Source organism: Cyprinodon variegatus, unplaced genomic scaffold (genome assembly GCF_000732505.1).
Source record: "Cyprinodon variegatus isolate N-32 unplaced genomic scaffold, C_variegatus-1.0 Scaffold799, whole genome shotgun sequence".
Lineage (NCBI taxonomy): Eukaryota > Metazoa > Chordata > Actinopteri > Cyprinodontiformes > Cyprinodontidae > Cyprinodon > Cyprinodon variegatus.
The window spans coordinates 235178-255326 of NW_015151252.1; the positions used below are offsets into that span (position 1 = coordinate 235178).

General features: G+C 37.3%; 1 protein-coding gene across 2 annotated transcripts in view; it reads right to left on the reverse strand.

The window, feature by feature from the left end:
- Positions 1 to 2205: 2205 nt before the first annotated feature.
- The window catches only part of LOC107098676 (semaphorin-4F-like), a 67158-nt gene continuing 49214 nt past the window's right edge, over positions 2206 to 20149 (reverse strand). The window contains exons 2-15 of one of the 2 annotated variants that reach the window (XM_015396461.1): positions 16774 to 16919; positions 16121 to 16180; positions 11310 to 11408; positions 9929 to 10037; positions 9709 to 9828; positions 9462 to 9610; positions 9200 to 9381; positions 7865 to 8006; positions 7559 to 7772; positions 6997 to 7106; positions 6716 to 6867; positions 4868 to 4923; positions 4562 to 4752; positions 2206 to 3827 (exon numbers count right to left, since the gene is read on the reverse strand). In XM_015396461.1, coding sequence (XP_015251947.1) covers positions 3117 to 3827; positions 4562 to 4752; positions 4868 to 4923; positions 6716 to 6867; positions 6997 to 7106; positions 7559 to 7772; positions 7865 to 8006; positions 9200 to 9381; positions 9462 to 9610; positions 9709 to 9828; positions 9929 to 10037; positions 11310 to 11408; positions 16121 to 16180; positions 16774 to 16919 — 2441 coding nt within the window. In that variant the 3' untranslated portion in view covers positions 2206 to 3116. Of the gene's footprint in view, positions 3828 to 4561; positions 4753 to 4867; positions 4924 to 6715; positions 6868 to 6996; positions 7107 to 7558; positions 7773 to 7864; positions 8007 to 9199; positions 9382 to 9461; positions 9611 to 9708; positions 9829 to 9928; positions 10041 to 11309; positions 11409 to 16120; positions 16181 to 16773; positions 16920 to 20149 lie in introns of both variants that reach the window. The other variant, XM_015396460.1, reaches the window with a different exon arrangement.

Sequence of the window (20149 nt, forward strand, 5' to 3'; positions counted from 1 at the left end):
AACATTTAGACACTGAAACAACGAGAGATTTTTTTAAGGAATGTGTTGAAACGAACAAGGAGCTGTTTGCTTTCAGAGGAAGGAGAAGACGCTGCTGTCAGCGACCTGCTTTCAAGCAAACGCTCGTGTTTATATATTCTTTTAATCAGTATTACTGGCGATATTCTACTATAACATGTGAAGGGAAGAATAAAGCAGAAAAGCTCATCTTTCATAAAAATAAAACCTTTCAAATTTCACGTTCAGTACGTCGGAATTGAGGCAGAGTTAACTCGGTCAGCTCTTCCTACTCTGGCCGCGCTCCCGAGGAGGGGATACAAATTTTCTACCTTGGCACAACACCAGTGTGACATTTGTGTCAAAAGTAAAAATAAAGGCGTAACTTGAAAAGTTGAATTTGTGACTCACAGCAGCAGGTTTGTGCAGTTGTATTCATTGATTTGTATTTGTGTTCAGGAAAAAAAAATAAACATATATATATATATATATATATATATATATATATTTATTTTATTTTTTTTGCGTGTTTGAATTAGTTTTGCATTCTTTTTTTTGATCAACTGTAGCAAAAATGAATGGAAGACATTTTTGATGTGCAACTCAGAGAACACAATTTGTTTACTTGTACTCAAGAATTTGGAAAGGTGTAACTTTTTTGTAATTGTGACAGATTAAAAAAATCTACAGTTACAAAACACAAAATTTACATTGCACAAATAATTTTTAAATAGTTCTGAACCATTTGAAGCAAAACTGAGAATGTAAGAGGTTTTTGATGTGCAACTTGTAGAACAGAATTTGTGTACTTGTACTTTAATTTTGAACAGGTATAAAAAACATTTTTTTTAATTCTACGCATACAAAACTTAGAATATAACTCTCTACAACTTCAAATTCACACTTATGCACAAATAGTTTTGAAACAATATACCTTCATAGAAAACAGCCAATCAGGAAGAGAGAAGGCAGAACTTATGGCAGAACAACCAATGAAAGTGGAGCTAAACAGTAAAATAACAGGCAATACAATGGCTGTTTGGTTTGGTCAAAGGCCAAACAGCTCACAACTCAGCGATCCATTCTGACATATTTTTTTATATCATGCAAGATCAAAGACTAAAAATAGTCATTTTTAACTGAAATGTTTGACTTGGAGTTAAATGACTTTCATTAATAAATTTGTATATTTTGAATTAAAAACAGTGAATTAATTCTATATGTGTGGAGAGTTCATTGTTTGACCAGGATTTGAGCTTGAATCAGAATATTATCTGTTGTCCTAGCACACAACTGTTTGGGCGTGTGTTTAGAGAACATATAACAATCCAAGTTATTTGATTTAGCGACAGAAATTCAAAGAAAAATTTAATCGCAAAACAGGAGAAATCCCATGTTAATGAGTGAATGCTCGTTAAAATTGTTAATGAAAATCAGTGTGGCCTAAACAGAAGTTGATTTGACACTCATTGATATTTCATTGCAGTGCATCTGACTCAGATCTTTGGTTGCATTCGGAGAAATATCTTCTTTAACCAACAAACAAAGTGTTCACGAAGGGGCACAACGTAAGGAGTGTTTCCTTGACACTTGATAGTTTGCGGGTGAGGAGAAAGTGTTGACGTCCATTCTGACATATTGTATTTCCTAATATCATTAAGGATCAAAAACTAAAAAAAGACCACGGCATCACACAAAAGGATCCTGAGATTAATCCCAAGATATGAGACCGTGTCACAACATGAATAAAAACAACAAACACAAAGCTCTGAGGCAATTTGCCTGTCATCATCTAATAAAAAAACTGTTACATCAAACTAGTTACACCCAGGTAAACATGGGTCATAACAATAACCACCTGTCATGGAAAAGTTTGTAAATTAATTAACTCTCATTACTGTATTGAAGGTTGATGTGATGCAACTGTTTTGTTCACATGTCAATGGAATCTGTGTGGAATACTTTTACCTGCCTCAATGCAGTTTGCCAGATAACTACAAAAACAGAAGTTTTTGCATTAACCATTATCTTCATGAGAAGCTGGTTCTCATAGTTTGTCTTGTAAAGTGTAGAATCTCCTCCACACAAGGACTAGCAGCAGAAACAGAACTGACTGAACAGCAAAATCTAGTTACAAAACTCAACATTGTCACATTTCACCGTTTCAGAAACTCAATATTTTTAATATATTAATCAAATATGGAGAAAAAACAAATGCAGTTTGAATAATTAAGGATTTCAGCAAGATAGTAAGAAATGACCAAAGTCTGTTTATTGTTTTTTATTATAAAAGATGACAAAAAAAAGCAACAATACATTTAGGTTAAAATCCACTCACAGAATGAGGTGACGGTGTTTCTGAATAACAAAAAGGTCCATCCTTTAAGACATCATTTGAAAGACTTTTTCCTTGTGCCAATAACCTGGAAAGTTTGTAGGCTCCCAAACACTGCCAGAAATCTGATCCTCACTCTGTGAACCTCCTAAGAACTATAGCCGTGTAAACAGGGACAGCGCTGTCTCTGGTTTGGCAGACAACTCTTGGTTCTTTAGTCTCTGACAGGGACATCCTTGTCTCCTAGAGCCCAGGACCAGTGCATATGATCTGGGCTATGTACGGTATGTCTCAGCAGTTCCTTTGGTGCCTCTGGATTTGTCAAGGTGTGCAGTGTTAGCAGTGAATTAGGGACACCTAGTTACAAAGACAGGAGCTAAGACTGAAGTGCACTTTTCCTTTGCAGTTCCAACAGTAAAGGTGAATGAAACAACAAAATATGGCTTTTCCATGCCTACACAGGTAGACATTTCATCTTTGATTTCCTTGTAACATTAGACTTACATCAGAGTTTTTATGACAGCTGACTTTCATCTTGACAACAAAGGTATTTACATTTGAAATTTACATCCAACCAAAGTAAGCTGTGGCTCTCCTGAGTGTCTAAGACAGCAGTGTATCACATACTTATATTTTCTGCTCTGCCCTTCAGTCAATTCATAGAAGTTCACTTAGAGATTATAAAGCTCTGTAGTATCTCTTCATGCCACAGCTCCCATTCAAAGGCATTTGGTAGTACCTACAGTGGTATTCAGATTATTTGCAGGCTGAGGAATGTTTCCCTTCATATTGAGCTTTCTTCACATTGAGCCATTGGTGCTTGAAACTCTAACATAGGGAAACTGCTGAGGTCGTCCTCTAGTCCCCTCCTCTTATCTCTCGGCTCCTCATTCGCCTCATTTTCTCTCCCAGGCTCCTTCTCTTCTCCCTCTGGCTGCACCTGCCCCCTCACCCCCGTCCTTCCCCTCAGCGCATTCGATAATAGAATTTCAGAGTTCAGCTTAAGCCCGCTGCTGCTTGTGTCACAGTCTGCGTTCAGTGAATGCCCATTACTTGGGCTGCTGATAATCTGGCCACCACTGTAGCTGTTAGCAAGGTGGCCACCGTTACCTTGATTGCTGAGGAGCGTGGTGGTTGTGGTTGAAGTAGTCTTGCCATTTTGCTTTCCCATTGATCTGAATCCTTCAGAAACCATGCTAGAACTGCTTTGGGACTGAGGAGTTGTCGATGAGCCAAGCAAGTTCCGCCCTCTTCCTGATGAAAATGAATTATCTGGGGCGTGATGGTCCTGGTTTTTATTGTTCTGCTTCCGGTATACAAAGGAGAGAAGAAACGCTCCACACATTAGACCCAAGAAGAAGAACAAAATGTAGACTGCTAAGACATGTCTGCTTCCCGCAAGGGCCGTTGATCCTCCAGTACTGGGGCCATCCAGGTTCAGAAAGAAAGCTGCTCGGCGGCAGGGGGTCGGGTCTCTGATGTTGGGTCCTCCCTCCTAAAAGAGACAAAAAAAAAAATCTAATATCATTCAGTAACCTTATTTCTTTGATGAACTAAAAATAACAGCTTTAAAAGCTCTCCAGTGGAACCGACTACCAGTTTTAGTCCGTGAGGCAGACACCCTGTCTACTTTTAAGGCTAGGCTTAAAACTTTCCTTTTTGATAAAGCTTATAGTTAGGGTGGCTCAGGTTATCCTGAGCTATCTCTAAGTTATGCTGCTATAGGCTTAGACTGCTGGAGGACACAGGAACCACTATTTCATAATTTTGCTTCATTCTATCTCTATTCTTCCAGTCTGCAGAATCTATTAGTTTAATCTCTTAACATTCTGCTCTCTCTGCTTTTTCTCATAGTAGCTTCGCCTCGTCTTTTCCTGTTTGGCTGTGATATCATCCTGGAGAGAAATATCAGCTGTGCTGCTGCCATTAACACCTTTGTTTATAGATGTTCAAGATCAGCCTGTTTTTAAGTGTAGTCCTGTTTCTCTGACTGTGACTGGATGTGCTCTCCTCATCATCTGACATGGGAGCTGGCTCGGAGCTTGTCTGCCTGACTGTGTGTTTCCTGGGCGGGGCTGCCTGTGGAGCTGATTGACAGTTGTATTTTGTATCTCTGCCACTTTATATAGATTTTTTTTTTTTTATTAAATCTTTGTTGGTCTATCACATAAAGACCAAACAACATGATTATTTTTGTAAGAAGATATAGATATGAAAATAAATATGTACCTGACAGATGCAAACATATTTTCCCACGTTTTCATCTGTCACAGTCACTGCCAAGTCAGAGTGGTGTTGCCTTGTGTGTCTGTGGGGAGGATACTCCCAGCTACAAGGACGAGGGGAAAGCTGGACACACGGCAACAGGATCCGCACCCCGATGGACACTTTCAGCTCCCTGGTGGTTGGATTGCATCGTCCTAAAATAAACAAAACAAAGAGCTTAAAACAATATTCACAATAAGACATGAGGGTTTTATGAATAACTTTTTTTTTTTTTTTAGCACATAATATATTGCACATGGATTTACTTACCCTCTGGTGGATGACACTTTTTTAAGGCCTCATCCACAACGTCACCTGGGCCGGGACTGGAAACAGAAAACATTTCATTTAACTCAAGGCAAATTTTTGTTAGTTTTGGTTCTGATTTTATTTTGGTTAATTGATATCTAATTGTTTTATCTTGTTGTTCTCATTGTTCAATTTTGAATGATAATCGTGTGAAGCAAGAAACAATTAAACAAAATGTAACAATGGATAGGGCTATTTTATTAAGCAACCACTTTTAGTTAGTGATATTAACTGACAATTATTAACCCAGACTACAAAAGAAAAAGTAAATGAAATTAAACTGACCTATGATAACTTTGATAAATTTTGTTAATTCCATAAAGTCGCTATATATGTGTTAACCAGGGGTAAAAGTTAGCCAAAACGCCCCCATAATGCGTACCAGTAAAAATTCAGGGGCGGTATACAGTACTGAACATGGAAGAACTGCTGCTATGAACCTTCACCTTCAGCTTACTGTTAAGAATCTCACTGTTCTGCAGCTTTTAAGTCTCACACATGCTAATTTACTATGATATGTGTCTGGTGGGTTCTAAACTCTGACAAACTCTTTTCCACCAGCTGTGCTTAGCTCTGTCTGCACCTAAGCTTAGCCCTGATGGTGAGCTAAGGCCACTCCTTGCTCTCTCAAAATCAGCTGGACTCTCGGCCGTCTCTGCCCTCGCAACTTAATAAACTGTGTGTAATTGAACAACACTATCAGCCAACAGGGCAAAATCCTTATGTCCTACTTTCAGGGTTTCATTTTTTCAGCCCCCAATAGGTGATGCAAAAGTTTTTTTTTATCATTTCTACCAAAGGAATCCCAAATATAACCATAGCAGATATTTCATTATTCTCGCTTTGGTATACAGACCCAGAAAAAAAATGACATTTTGACCTTGTTTGAGTATTTCTTTGTGTATTTCTATCTATTTGATTTGGAAATAAATGTGTCCTTTTATCGTCCTTTCTCTATGTCTTTTTAAAATTTACATTTTTACATGAAATTCTGAATTGTCATCATTAGGTAGTCTTGCAGGTTAACTATGTAATTTGTAGTATCAAGTCTCTATAGTGTGTTTTTTAAAAAAAAATCCAAGCTGTGTCTGTTAGGCCTAATCAGGTCCCTGAGCAAGACCCTTAATCCCACACTGCTCCCCGGGTGCTGCACCATGGCTGCCCACTGCTCCCCAAGGGGATGGGTTAAATGCAGAGAGGGAATTTCGTTGCTCTTTACTTGTGACAATGTAATGAAAATAAAAGCTGGAAAGAAGGAAAAAAATTATCTAACTGAAATATCAAGTGTTAAAAACAAAAAAAAAAAGGCTCTTGATTTCCCTAGTTCACCTATTTCCTGATAACAGAATAAGGGCAACTATCCATCCATTTTCTGTCAAGCTTATCCCAAGCGTGGTCGTGAGAGATGCTGGTGCCTACAGTATCTCCAGCTGTCTACAGGCGAGAGGCGTGGGTACACCCTGGACAGGTCGCCAGTCTAACGAAGGGGCAACTAGTGCCACAAAAAGATCCATATTTAAACCAAATAGTTGTAACTGATTCAACCTTTCACTTAGTGATTGTTTTTTAGTTTTATATTTGCCTGATTGCTATAAATCGTAATCTCTGCTTGATCGTTATTATTAATCGTTATTATAATTTATCTTTCTTTCTTTACATTACACTGTTTCAACTAAATTAGTGTATTCTTTAAGACCAAAAGGATTGAAGTTTTCCTTACACGCACTGCTGTGTTCTAATAATGGTAATCTGGTTTAGTTTTCCATTTTCAAACAGCTTCTTGTACTTTGACATACTCTTAATACTCACTCTGTGTCTGTAAAGCTGCAGGTTTGATCTTCTTCGCTCCACTCACAGCCCACTCCTCTGGCTCTGGCACAGATCTCACAGCTGGAATATAGAGCGCAGCCTTCAGCCTGGACTCTGGCCACAGACAGCGAGCTTCCCACCAGTGCTTGGCCCTGGAGAAACAGGAAACCTTAGATAATCAATGGACTCTAAAAATAATCATTCAGTTTTAGTCAACAACAACAAAATATATAAAAGCTAAAAGAAATGTGAGCCTTGAGGTACAAAAGCAGCTGCTTTACCTGATATAGTAATATATTGTTAACAGGCTCTTCTGATGAGAAGAGAGGAATCTCTTGTAGTAAAGTTGCATTTTGGCCCGCTACTGCCACCTGGTGGAGTTCACCTCGATCTACAACACAGAAAGAAAGGGTTTACTTTTAAAATGATTTACTCCAATAAAATAAAAAAGATCAAACTCAATAAACAATCAATAAACTGAATTTTGCTAATCTGTGTTATTGTATACATACATAAAAAGTTTTAAGACAAGCAACCCCGATTACTGTTTGAGCTTTTTAAAGATTTGTTAAGCTTTTCAATGAGTTTTGGGAGAAATTTAATGGCTTCTTTGTCAAGTTACCCTCAAAGATTTGATGTAAATAATTCTTTATGCCTTGAGCTTCAGAGAAGCTGTCATGATTTTAAGAAATTTATCTTAAAGTTAACAGGAAAATGTTCCCTTTTTGGTTTATATACTAAATAACCCAAGACACATTTATATACATACACATATGGTATACTTAACAGTGATTAAAATTTGAATGTTCTTTCAGAATTTTCAGTTTATCAATCTTCTCTGACCTGTTCCAAGATGAAGGACAAATCCTCTTTGGTCCTCTGCTTCACCCATTAGGGTAACCGCTAGCTTGGTGTATTTAATTCCCTTACGGACCAGCACAGGTGCTGCTGTGACACTGTTCTCCATTAGAGGATGGTCCCTCACAAACGTCAGCACCTTGTCAGGAAGTTTCAAAGAAGATTCGAATCCTTCAGCCCTTAAAGCGCTGTTCAAACACTGGGAATTACACGAAGAAAGACAATAGTTATACAAGGAAATAAACTAAACATATGTAAAGGGAAACAGGCAACTTGGTGATAGTTTAGTACCTGGCCTGGTCTCGGAGTTGGGACCGTCTCAGGAGTATTCCAGTTCTCACATGTCTTCTTTAGCTCTTTAAAGGGGCCGTCCATCACTTTGATGATGTCAAACTGACTGAAAACACACACCGCTGAAACATCATTGGGCTCCCTGTAAAAGGAAAGGCAATAAAGGTTTAGTTAGGTTTAAGGGTTTAGAAAATTGCTCTGTTTTAGTTGTGGATAACACTCTCATAATTCAATGGTTAAATATATCAAAAAAACCGATAAAATTATACCTTCAATTAAAATCAGTTTATCATTTGATATTTGCTGAAACGGCTTTGCCCTCATGTCCATTACTTAATTTTTTTTATGGATATGAACAGGAAATTTACAATTCGTTGGACCTGGTACTGGTGATGTCATTGAACATGACATTTTTTAAAATAGCACTGGGTCTTTCTAAAGTATTTAGAGTCCCTGACATTTATCATCTGTTTTCACTACAGATCTTTATTCATTTCATTAGGACTTTAATATATATATATGAAGAAAATACAAAGATTATTCATACTAGTGAATATTTGAATAGAAGAAGGAAAGGTAGTTTTGAATAAAGCAAGTCTGCTGTGCATTTATCAAGTACAAAAACAAGTAATCTAGATTAATAAATTATGGTTTTCAATATATAGTTTGATTTTCTTACTAGTGGTGGGCCTAGATTATCTTTTTTAATCACAATTAATCTCAGTGTAATCTTGGAATTAATCTAGATTAATCTACTGAAGAGTAAAATGGCTCATCTGAATTCTGCCAAAGGGCTTCATGAATCAGAGTTGCTTTATTAATCCCTTGTGGGAAAATTTTTCTTGCAGTGCAACCATTTACAGAAAAGAAGAAAATTGGATTGTAGGTAAAAATAAGATATAAGAATAAAATAAGATAAGGATTAGAGTAAAATAAGGTAAGCGTAAGAATAAAAAAAGATAAGGATGATATGTGTGCAAGACCTAAATAATAAAAGTAAGTCTTTGAACAGTTTTCTCAAGCCAGGTGGTGTGTTAGACCAGGCACTAATCTCCTATTTCCAAAATGCATCACAAACTCTTTGAAAAAGCTTTTCTTCCATTTTCGCTGGCCATGTTTTTCTTTAGATTTGTATTTTCTCTCTTTTTTTCAGAAGATATACTGATTAAAGCTGTTAGATGTAAATAAAGTCAGGTTATCATATTATAAAGTCACATTGCTTTAAACTTCTCCACAGCTATATTCTTTATCTTCCTAGTATATTTATAGATGATGCTTGTTTAGCATGTGACGCAAAGAGAAAACAGCAAAAAGGGAATGTATATTATCTCCTACCACTGGGAGGTAAACAGTCCATAGAAGTGTGTGCTGCTGGGGTCTCCTGGAGAGTGCCGAGCTGTGAAAACATCGGTCAGGATGTTGTAGCGTTGACCGCTGGGTTTGTCCTCACACACCAGCTGGGCCTTGAGGAAAGTGGTCCATCGCCGCTGCAGAGTCTTCATGCCTCCCACGTCAGACTGAACAAGTAACCAGCAGAGATTTAGTTGACTAAAATCTCAGATAAAGAAACAAGTTATCAGTTGAATCTCTGGATTACCTTGCAGACCCGTACCACCCTTGGCACTTTGGTATACAGATCGTGCTCTTTTGCCATCTCCGTGAAGAAGAAGTAGATTTTGTCATCATCTCCAGTTGGGTTGCTGTCAGGGGTCTGCTCTATGTAGGCTGAGCTAACAAACTCTGGATCTGAACACACACACCCCCACCAAAAAAAAAGGTTTACTCATTTAATTTGCATCATGTGATACTAAGATGTATGTATCAGGATATATACTCAATCTTACAATGGAGCCAGTTGATGGACTGTTCAGTTCGGACACGCTCCTGCTCAGGGCCAGTTGCCCTGGAGATATCATAGGAAGTTCCCAGGAAGTTACTGGTGGCTGCTGTGTATAGGATTCCATCTGAAGAAAATAAAGTGAAAGTATTAAAAAAATCTACAACTAACCAGGCTTGGCAAGCAGAGGATAAACAAGATAATTAATCAGAATGTTTTCCACTTGCCTGCCATTACAGCTGTGTAACGCTGGCTGGGTTCAAAGGGACACTTGCCCTTACCAGACTCCACCTTCACGTCTCCCTCCGCTGTTTTTTCCAAAGTGAAGGAGGAATGCTGCTGTAGGACGACATTAAAAGAAAATAAATAAACTGCCACTGTTTAAAGGAGCTATAACGGTGTTAATTAGGGTCTGGGGAGGGGGGGTGCTGTGGTGCTGGGACTCATCTGTAAAATGTTTTCGGCCCTCAATGATTTGTGGGTGTAGCAGAGTGTTCCAATACTTATTGTTTATGATAACATTATCGCACAAATGAAATTCTGCTCTTGCTCTGTGTTTTGATAAGGTAAATACAAATATAAAATCTGGCTTTAAGTTTTAAATACTTCCTACAGACAATACTGGGATTCAGGGCAAAAAAATTTTTTTTTTTTTGTAGGCCACTGAATCTTATCAATGTACGGCAACTGCAAAAGACTAAAAGGCTGCCTGGACAAAGATATCACCACAACAAGAAGGACTAAAAGTCAGTTTCCTTATAATTTATCTGTTTATTTTTATTAAAATCCTACTTATCATGATATTTAGCTCTCAAAAAGTAAATAACTGGTGAGTGTGTACTCCAAAAGACAGCTGTAGCTCTATGGATAGGTGGCTCTAATAAGCCTAAAACTAAAGAGGTAAATTCCTGTTCGTCCGTCGATACGACGAGGACCATCTATTCATCCTAGATGGAAGGATGACAGATGACTTGCGCTATGACTTTGTTTAAAGTGAGGAAGAGTTACGCAACGTCGACCTCAGTCTCTCTTCCAAGACCGTCTAGATCCAGTGGCAAGACAGGGCAAGACAACTGGAGACGGGAATGGATGCAGCGGATGGCCGTGGCATCCTACGTGTCCTGTCACGCCCTATGCACCCCACAAAGCATTGCTGGCAATCGCCTTTCAGCCCGTTGATCACAAGAGGTAGTTCCTCCGCTCTGTCCGCCAAATCCAGACTTCACACACTGGGTGGACAATCCCCTAATAGTTGGTGAACAAGGATCAGCAACTACCACATATCATGCAGTATGCTCACATGATAGTGGAAACTTATGGTGGTGGAAACGCCCAGCTTCCCTCCATGATAGAGGATAAGACCTCTATCATCCCACAACCGGCAAAGAGGTAAATTACGAATGATACAAACACTCTCTTATTTTCATTTTTGCTAAGTAAATTGGTAAACAATCCATTCTTTTTAATTCACCGAGGAGTTTTTATCACATTAAATCTCAATGAAATGCATTAAGGGAGGGATAAAATATAAATATAAAAATAGTTTTGCACAAGATTTGAAAACAGTTTAAGAAATAAGAGATGTAAAATAACAATGGATACACTAACCAGAAATGCACACTGGGGGTCAAATGCGTAGGTACCACACACATAGATGCGACCATCTTTCAGGAATTCCAATAGACGGATGTAGTTGTTGCAGTCAACCTGCAGAGGGAGCCAAAGGTACAGGAATTAAAGCCAAGCCTGAGCTCAACCCCATGGGTCAATTTACAAAATACAATACTTTTCTTCTAAACATTTCTGTGTAAACACTTTCCTTAAAAATAGTCATAACATATCACTCATAATTTAAACTAATGCACAAAGAAAAAAAAATTATATTCCAGCATATGTTTCTTTTTTTTCCTTTTTTTTAAAGATGATTCTGACCTTAAAAATGGTTTGGAATTCTGGTTCTTTTATGAGTCACATTCTTTCAAAATAATGTAAACAGAAGATGTATCTGTGTCTTTAACTGGATATCTGAAACCCCCACAGCTTTAGGTGACACTTGAGATCACAAGAGAAAACCGGCAACAGTCACCTTGACTCAAATCCCTACAATGAGATCTAAAGTGATAAATAACAGAAAAACCTGCATATATATTAGTATTTTTCTCTTTCTTGTCTTTCTGAACTCTGTAGTGGAAAAATACCCTCACAGTCTCACCTCATTTAGCGAGAAACCATGACGCAGGTAATTTATGCTGAAGCTTGTGTGTGTGTACAACACAAAGATCGCCTGTTTTTCTGGATGTGCTCCAGGCCTGAGTCACCTCTTCCCCAGGGAACAGATCTTCTCCAAAGCCCTGATCATGTCACCTGAATCACCCCCACCTCTAACTCTCACCAATCACAGCTGCTATGCTGGTTCAGCTCAGTGGGAGGCCCAAAGCAAACCAGGAGGTCGAGGAAACCACACAAGTCATTAAATATGGGATTAAATCAAATTAAGGATTCAATTTAATACTTTAAAAAGAAATGTTTTTTTCTTAAAAATTAAAAAGGAATTTTATAAAAAAGATTATTTATATTTAAAATAGTCTTTGTATTTGACCTTTTAAGACTAAAACATAATTTGATGAGCAGAATGACGATTCAGTAGTTCAGCGATTTTCCTGAATTTACTTCAATAGTTCCCGCGCTCTGTATGCAGATGTGACGTCAAGCACGTGAATGCTAAATGGGTCCTACAGTACCAAGCAAACTATCAAAGTATTACACATGACTGATTTTTATGGATACTCAGGAGCGACTGGCATCAACTCGGCTACCGTGTAAGGAGAAAAAAGTAAAAAAGAAAAAAGAAAATATGAGAATGAGCAAAAGAGGGCTGCAGTTCTGTGCTTTTGCCAAAGGTGGCAGTATTGATAGAAAACTGTAACGCATCTTTAAATTAACAAAGCAACACACCTTTACGGAATTTATTGAATGCAACAGAGCCAGATAGATTAGGGTGTATCTTTCTATTAATGTTGCTTGGTTTGGGACATATTTTATCCATATGATAAATAAAATATTAAAATTGTCATTTGGACATCCATAATTGGCAACTAATCAAATCCTACTAGTTGAAGTCAGGCATTTGTATAATTTACTAATTTTCTGTATGCATGCTACCATCTTCACTTCTATAAAAGCATGATCACAAAGTGTTTTCCATGCTAGAATATATAACACAACTAAATTAAAGTGCTGTCATAAAACATACATCCCCATACTTTATTTGGATTTTCTCAAAAAAGTTGATCCTTTCCACTTTAATTTTACATGCATCATACAAGCTAGAGTTTATTAACCAATAAAAAAAACCTTTTTGCAAAGCCGAAACTTTTAATCTTAATTAAAAACTGAATTTACTCCCTAAGACAAAACAAATGCCTTTTGTAGACATTTATGTGAGAGAATGTATGTATTTATTTAAGCCTTGATGTGCAATTCTGATCCTGTCTGGATACAATTAGTTTTTTTACCCAAAATCTGTTTTCTGCTTAAAATGTTATACCATCATAAGTGCATCCAAGAAAAGGCCATTAATGGCCCAAAATGAATGTGGCATGAACAGTATGTCATGGAGAAGAGAGTCTGATTGAATTTATAATAAGTGACTAGAATCTTAACTTTTCTAGTGCACCTACATGTCTGCATCACTTCCACTATAAACCACATCCTCTAAATGTGATGTTACTGTGAAAAAAGAAACGTCTTGGTTCTAGGAAGACTTATCACTTTTATGGTGATAAAAACCTTGATAAAAAGTGATAAAACCCTTGCAAAAAAAACCAGGAACACCAACATATACAGGTGATCTTCTGTTGAGTCTGTTGCCTCGGTTTTCTAATCATAGTCTACTGTAGCTTTTTTCTCACAGTTGCTTCCTCCTGTCTCCTTTCATTGTTCTTATTCCCTCTGACTCAGATATAATCTTTTAATCAATGTTTTTGCAGGAAAAAATATCCCTTTTTATTCCTGCTTTTATCAGTGAATCAGCTCCCTTCTTTCTTTACATAGGAACAAAGAAAGCTGTTCAAAGCTATGAGTAAAACAGTTTAAACTGACTTTCTGAAAACCCAACGGTTTACTGAAACTCGGTTGAGGGGGAGTTATTTCACAGATATTCAAAAGTGAAGTAGCTTTTTCAATCAATGAAAAAACAAGGCATGAATCAACAAATACACACTGAAACTAGAATTTTAGACACAGTAGAATCAGATGCAAAGCTTGACTGTATCTGTGAGCTGTATTTAATCACTTTCCAAAGACAGTTAATGGACATCTGTGACGTTAAATGCAGCCTGTCTCTCTGCTACTGCCTCTCTTTCCAAGCTAACACCTCGTATGGGGCATTGGCATCAGTCCCAGATCCTTCTACCTGATGTCCAGCAGCTTGAGGTTGTGAGACACACCCGCACACACAAACACATGTATGCTACTGAAAATAGGTGCAAAGGAAAATGCATTTAATCTCACCTTATAATACCTTTTTAAGACAGAGACTGTCCCAAAAATACGCAAACAGATTAGAAAATGTTTGAGGTATTTTAGGTATTTTCCATCAAAGGAAACAATTATCTTTTCTTTAATTTGATCATTTAAATCTCAAATATATTTGACAGAGAATAAGACCACAAATATCCCGGAAGGGAGTTTCATTAATTTAACCTGGTAAACAAGGAGTTACCAATATATCTATTCCTTATTTTCCTGTTTTGTATTTGTTAGTATTGACATTTAGAGTATAGTTGTATGCTCTACATTTTTTCTTTTTGTATAACTGGATATGTCATGTTAGTTTCTTCCTTGTGTTTCTCCCAGCGTGCTCCTCTGAATGCCTCTCCATCAGCCAGAGCCAGAGCTGGAAATGAGTAGATAAAATTCACCTGTATATCTTCATTTAGCTCATAGCCTTCACCTGTTATCTCTGTTATTTAAGCCAAAACTTTGATTATGTTCGCCACTTAGGCTACGTTCACACTGCAGCCAATTTTTTTGCCCATATAAAACAACAGATAAACGATTTTTTCAAAATGTGACCCAGGCCACTTGGCTATGTGGCACTAAATCCGACAGATATCTGATCTTTTCAAATTCGACATGTGTCTAAATGCCCAGGTCACATTCATCCTTAACGTGACTAATACTCATCAAAGGCTGCTATTATACATCGAATCGGGATGAAATACATCAACCATGGCGGATAACAATGCAGAGAGGAGTCTTTCTCTTTCTTTTTAAATCGATTGCATTGTTAATGTTCTGGATCCATTTGGAAAAGAAATGAAAGATTGCTAGATGCGCTCCAGCACAACAATCCATGTTTACCTCTGTAAATACAGAACACGCACGCTACTTGTAATGTTATTGCGTCGTCGACTGTGCATGCGGGACACTTAAGTTGTATAAATGCAGTTCAAACAGCAGTTTACATACAAGTTGCATATATTTAGAAATGTGAATGACCACAGAAAACAAACAGATTTAACAAAAAAAAAAACGGAATTGAACATTGAGGCTGGCAGTGTGCATTCAGTATTATAAGGTGGAGCTGAAAGGGATAGAAAAAAACAAAAAAAAATTATGATTTTGAAATTTGACTTTTTTAAACTGTATTGTATTCATAAACCAGAAACTTTTCGGTATAGCTGCTTTTCTATTATCCACTTAATTGTATAAATTGTTATGATGAAAATAAATTTACCAAAAGGAGACACTACAATAATAAAAAAAAAAAAAAGTATTGTTTTGGAAAAAAGTTTTAATTCTTCGATTAGGGGATTTTTTTGCTTGTATAAAAACTGCAATAGAAATATAAAACATTACCAAAGTCATGTGATCTGCAGCTGGTGGTGCTTCAAAAAAAAAAAAGAAGCAGACTGGAGAATGAGGATAATGGCGCCCACTAGACCCATGGCTGAAATGTGGATATATCTCATGTTTGCATCCATCGCTGTACGTTTATTTTATTTTTGTTGTTATTGACATTGTTAACTTCCTGCTCACATGCTTTCATCTGTACACAAGCAAGTAAGTTTTATTTATGAAAAGGTAAAAAAATAAAATTGCGGCCATATTTTTTTCAGAGTTTGAGCTTGAAGAAATGTTTTCACATTTCACGAACTTTGAATTTTTGAATTTAACAGAATATACAATGAAAATGCAGCTTATTTCAATTTTTTATTTTTTTTTTGGGTGAATTTCTAACCTTTATATGTTTACCAGGGCATTTCAGTTGGAATAGGAGTCCCAAAAAAATTTTAAAATACAAAAAGCTTTAAATATGCAAAAGTTTTCCACAGTACATTATAGCAAGTTTCAATCGGAGCTTTTTATATCTAAACTAAACCAAACATAAGATGTAGAGCATTCATGGTTCTCACCTCTGTCTTTCCCTTCCCCACACAAGACTTCCTCTTCTCTTTTGGTACAGCCCAGTCAATCTAAAACCAGGGTGAGAAGAAAAATGAAATGAATCATCATTAGCTGCTTACCTGTAATGGATTGCCAATCAATGTTAGATTAATCTAACTCTTTAACCCTCAGTATATTCAGAGATGCGCTACTTCAGTACATCCAAATAGGCTGATCTTTAAAGGCAGTATAACAAAATTAGAGCGCTCATAAGATCAAGAGGCACAATCTTGCAATAATTTACAGGAAGCCTATACTTCTCACTCAGTGTGCCTGAAACATATAAAAGGACTAAATCAGTAAAACATAACAGGTAAAAATACTTTGCTTTGTCAGAGATAGTTTGGATAAAATCATTCAATACTGTATGAATCATACATGAGCAACCGAAGTGGAAAAACTCATCAGATTTTTTAAAAAGCCTTCCAGTGGTTTTGCACTGTCCTATATTGTATTATTTTTCCAACAAACTCCTTCCTCTTTCTATGAAGTTTCTAATAAATCATCAAGACTAAGACGCAGTATGCAGGTTAATACAGTTAATCCAGATAACTCTGGATCTATTTGGATGCACACAGTTCACAAGGACATGCAGGTTCACTCTTGTCTGCTCAGGTTTTACCTTTTTCGGTGGTTGGTTCAGGTTCTTGGTATCTATAGCTAGTATGGCGTCCCTGGCACCCAGGAAGAGGGTGCCTGAGGAAGGGTCAAGCAGGAAGGAGCTGAAGTTTGTCACACTCTTGAATGTCTCTCTCCCCAAAATGTTATCTGTCCAACAAAACACATCAAGACAGATGGTAAGAATTAGTACAATTTCTTGGATGAGTAAATTCTACCACTAACATCTCAGATCAGGAGTCTTTTCCCCATGTTGGTTTCGCAACATCTCTTTGGATTCTTTGCATCTGTTTTGCATTTCTGTATTCTGGAATCAAATTCTAACCCCCAGGAGAATGTACAGTAAACAATAGACTGGTATCTAAATAATACATGGTGTGCTACATCAGCTATATTTGTCTCCTCTTCTGAAACAGATCACATAAATCAAATCCCAAAAGCTTCTGAATAGCGCTTCAGCTCTTGTTTGCTCTCTCAGTCAGTCACCCTCCCTCCTACTCTTTCCTCTTTACAACAAAGCATCATGTGTGTGAATGTGTTCGCACCCTCACTAAAGAGAGCAAAAAAGCAAAGCTGTGTGTTCAGCGTCTTTGGAGATCTAGTGGAAGACTTTGAGTGCAACCTGTTTGTGTTTGAATGTGTGAAAATCAGACAGAATTAGCAACTTTTCATGAAGGGGAAGGAGCACTGACCTTTAATGAAAAAGGTTGGACATAATTAGAGACAGAGGAGTTTCACGCACACAAACAAACAGTTTAAAGGATACAAATGAAGACATTGGTCTACAAATACAAGCACGAGCTGAGAGGAAACAGCCATAATGTAACCCATGATTACAGAGGATTTAATACTAATGCTGATAAGTCAAGCATGGATGCTAATAAAACCAAGAACAATGCACAACAAACAAAAAAACACAAATAACTCAAATGATCCAAATCATAGCTTCCAAAGTTTGCATGCATAACATATTTTTTCTCCCTTTTAAGATTAAACAAGATTAAGACCATTTTGTAGATGTAAGATCTCACTTTACGGTTGGCAATGAAACAAACACACATCAGTTAGCCGTCTACAAGGTTGCAACATATATCTAACGAGCCTGCATTGCTTCTGGAGAACTGGGCAACTTTGTTTACTCACTAAGACACTTATGTATTCATCTGTGAGGATAATGATAACAAAACAGTTACAAGAAATGTAAAAATAAATCACTAAACAGATCAACTGCTTGATATTGAATCTGACTAAATGTTTCCTTCTTCACGTCAGCTAGAATTAGAAAAATTACTTCCATTTACTAAACATCAGACAGAGGTATTTTTGGCGGGGGTGGTTAACGCCTTGCACAAGTATGCATGCATAAAATTTCTATTTTGCAGAAAACTAGGTTTTATTTAGATCTAAGGACACTTTGCAAGATTTAGTTTTATATATTGAGTCTTGTTCCCTCTTTCTCCTTGTTGAAACTGAAAAATACCGCAAATAACCATTGGAAGGACAGAACATTTTTATTTTACGTTTTCAAAAAGAGCCAGAAGGATATAAATGATCAAATGAAGGACAGCAAATCACCTCGGTTCAGTGTTAGGATGTTTTTATAAATTATACAAAGCATCATCCATCTTTTTAAGCCTGACATTTCTAGTTTTATGTCCACTTACCCACTTTTTTTTATAAGGACTACCTGCACAATTGGCTGTCATGGTCAGTGCAGGACAGGACAAGGACAAAACATAAAATGATTGAAAAGGAAACAGAAGAAAAACGTCAGAAAACTACTGATCCTGAGCACTTTAAAAGACGACTGAATGGTTTGCTTGCAAACCCGTATTGATAAATGTTTAAAAAATGGGTTGAGGAGCACTCTCACAGCTGTTTCCCAATCTCTGCATCATTAATATAGGAAAATATAGTTATGATGATGGAGACACAAAAGCAGATATGAGCTTGTTTGCCTGTGGAAAGGGTTCAGAGGAATTAATAACAATTATCTGATCATACATGGAAGTCAGCATTTAAGTAAAAGCTTAGTTTATATTCTGAAAATGGCAAAAACTGAGAATTATTAGAGATTACAGAGAGTAGTTCCAAATGCAATTTGAAGCAACAGGACTGTCAAAGTAGCGGCCTGTCAACTAAAAGATTTACACAGGAGCAAATGAGCGCCACGTCAGGGTATTCTAATAAATGGAAGTCAGAGTGGACATGGTTTTCCACTTAAGCCCGTCTATCTGTCCTCTCTGTGTGGCTCTGTTCTCAGAAACGAGAAGATCTCAAAACACTGACATCTGCCAGTAACCCAATCACAGACACGTTCTCTCCTCTCGCCTCTGTCCAGACTCCATCATCAAGATAGTCTGTGTCTGTTTCCCATAGCATTTCACATGAATGTCATTTCTCATTTACTAAGAGGCCATCTGTTCAGCTAATGGCCTCCAGGCTGTCAAATCACAAGAACGGCCCTTATTTGCCTACAGAGGCGCCCTGTGATTCCTAGAAATTAATCAAAGTGAAGACAGAAATGTTGAGCAATACAATAAAATCAAATGTTGAAACGTTTTAGGCCCGGTTTCACTACCCTCACCTGACTATTCTATTGTCCTCTAAAAAAACACCAAGAGAGAAGTAAAAAAAGCTCTTCTTCTATTGGTGTCTCCTCCCGCCTCAGAACTGAGATCACTTCTTCAATCCCACAAAGCAGCATATTTCTTCTTGTCTGCACTTAAACATGTATGCATGCAGCCATGTGCAGTAAAAGAGACATAAGTGTTAGTGACACGTGCCAAAGGCAAGATCTGGAAACATGTCCTTGTGAACTCTCCTTACTGGCTGTGTAGGACACAAACATACACACACCCACATACACACTTGCACATGATGCCACTACCTGCTGTTCACCCTAATGTAGAGATGACTCCTAGAGCTGTGCCATCTGCCTCTATATTGTCAAAATGCAGGACTCTGAAAGCCATAGCTACAAAACAGAGGGTTACACTTTAATCTTGATGATACTAGCCTTTATTAGTGCATATAAAATCCCATATACTGCATAAGAATTTTATTTTGGACCTCCCCCTCTTTATTTTTAGCATTTCTAATTGGTGTATGGGCAATTCAATCACATTTTAGAACAACAAAAGTAAAATCATGCATAAAAATACCTATATGTAATATATCAAACCACCAATTAGCCCCTATATAGCAAACTCCCTTCCTCCCACAGTCCAAAAACATGACTGTTGGGTTAATTGGCTTCTCTAAATTCTCTTTATGTGTAAGTGTGTGCATGAATGGTTGCTTGTCCTGTTTGTCTCTGTGTTGCCCTGCGATGGGCTGGTCACCTGTCCAGGGTGTATCTAGACAGCTGGAGATAAACG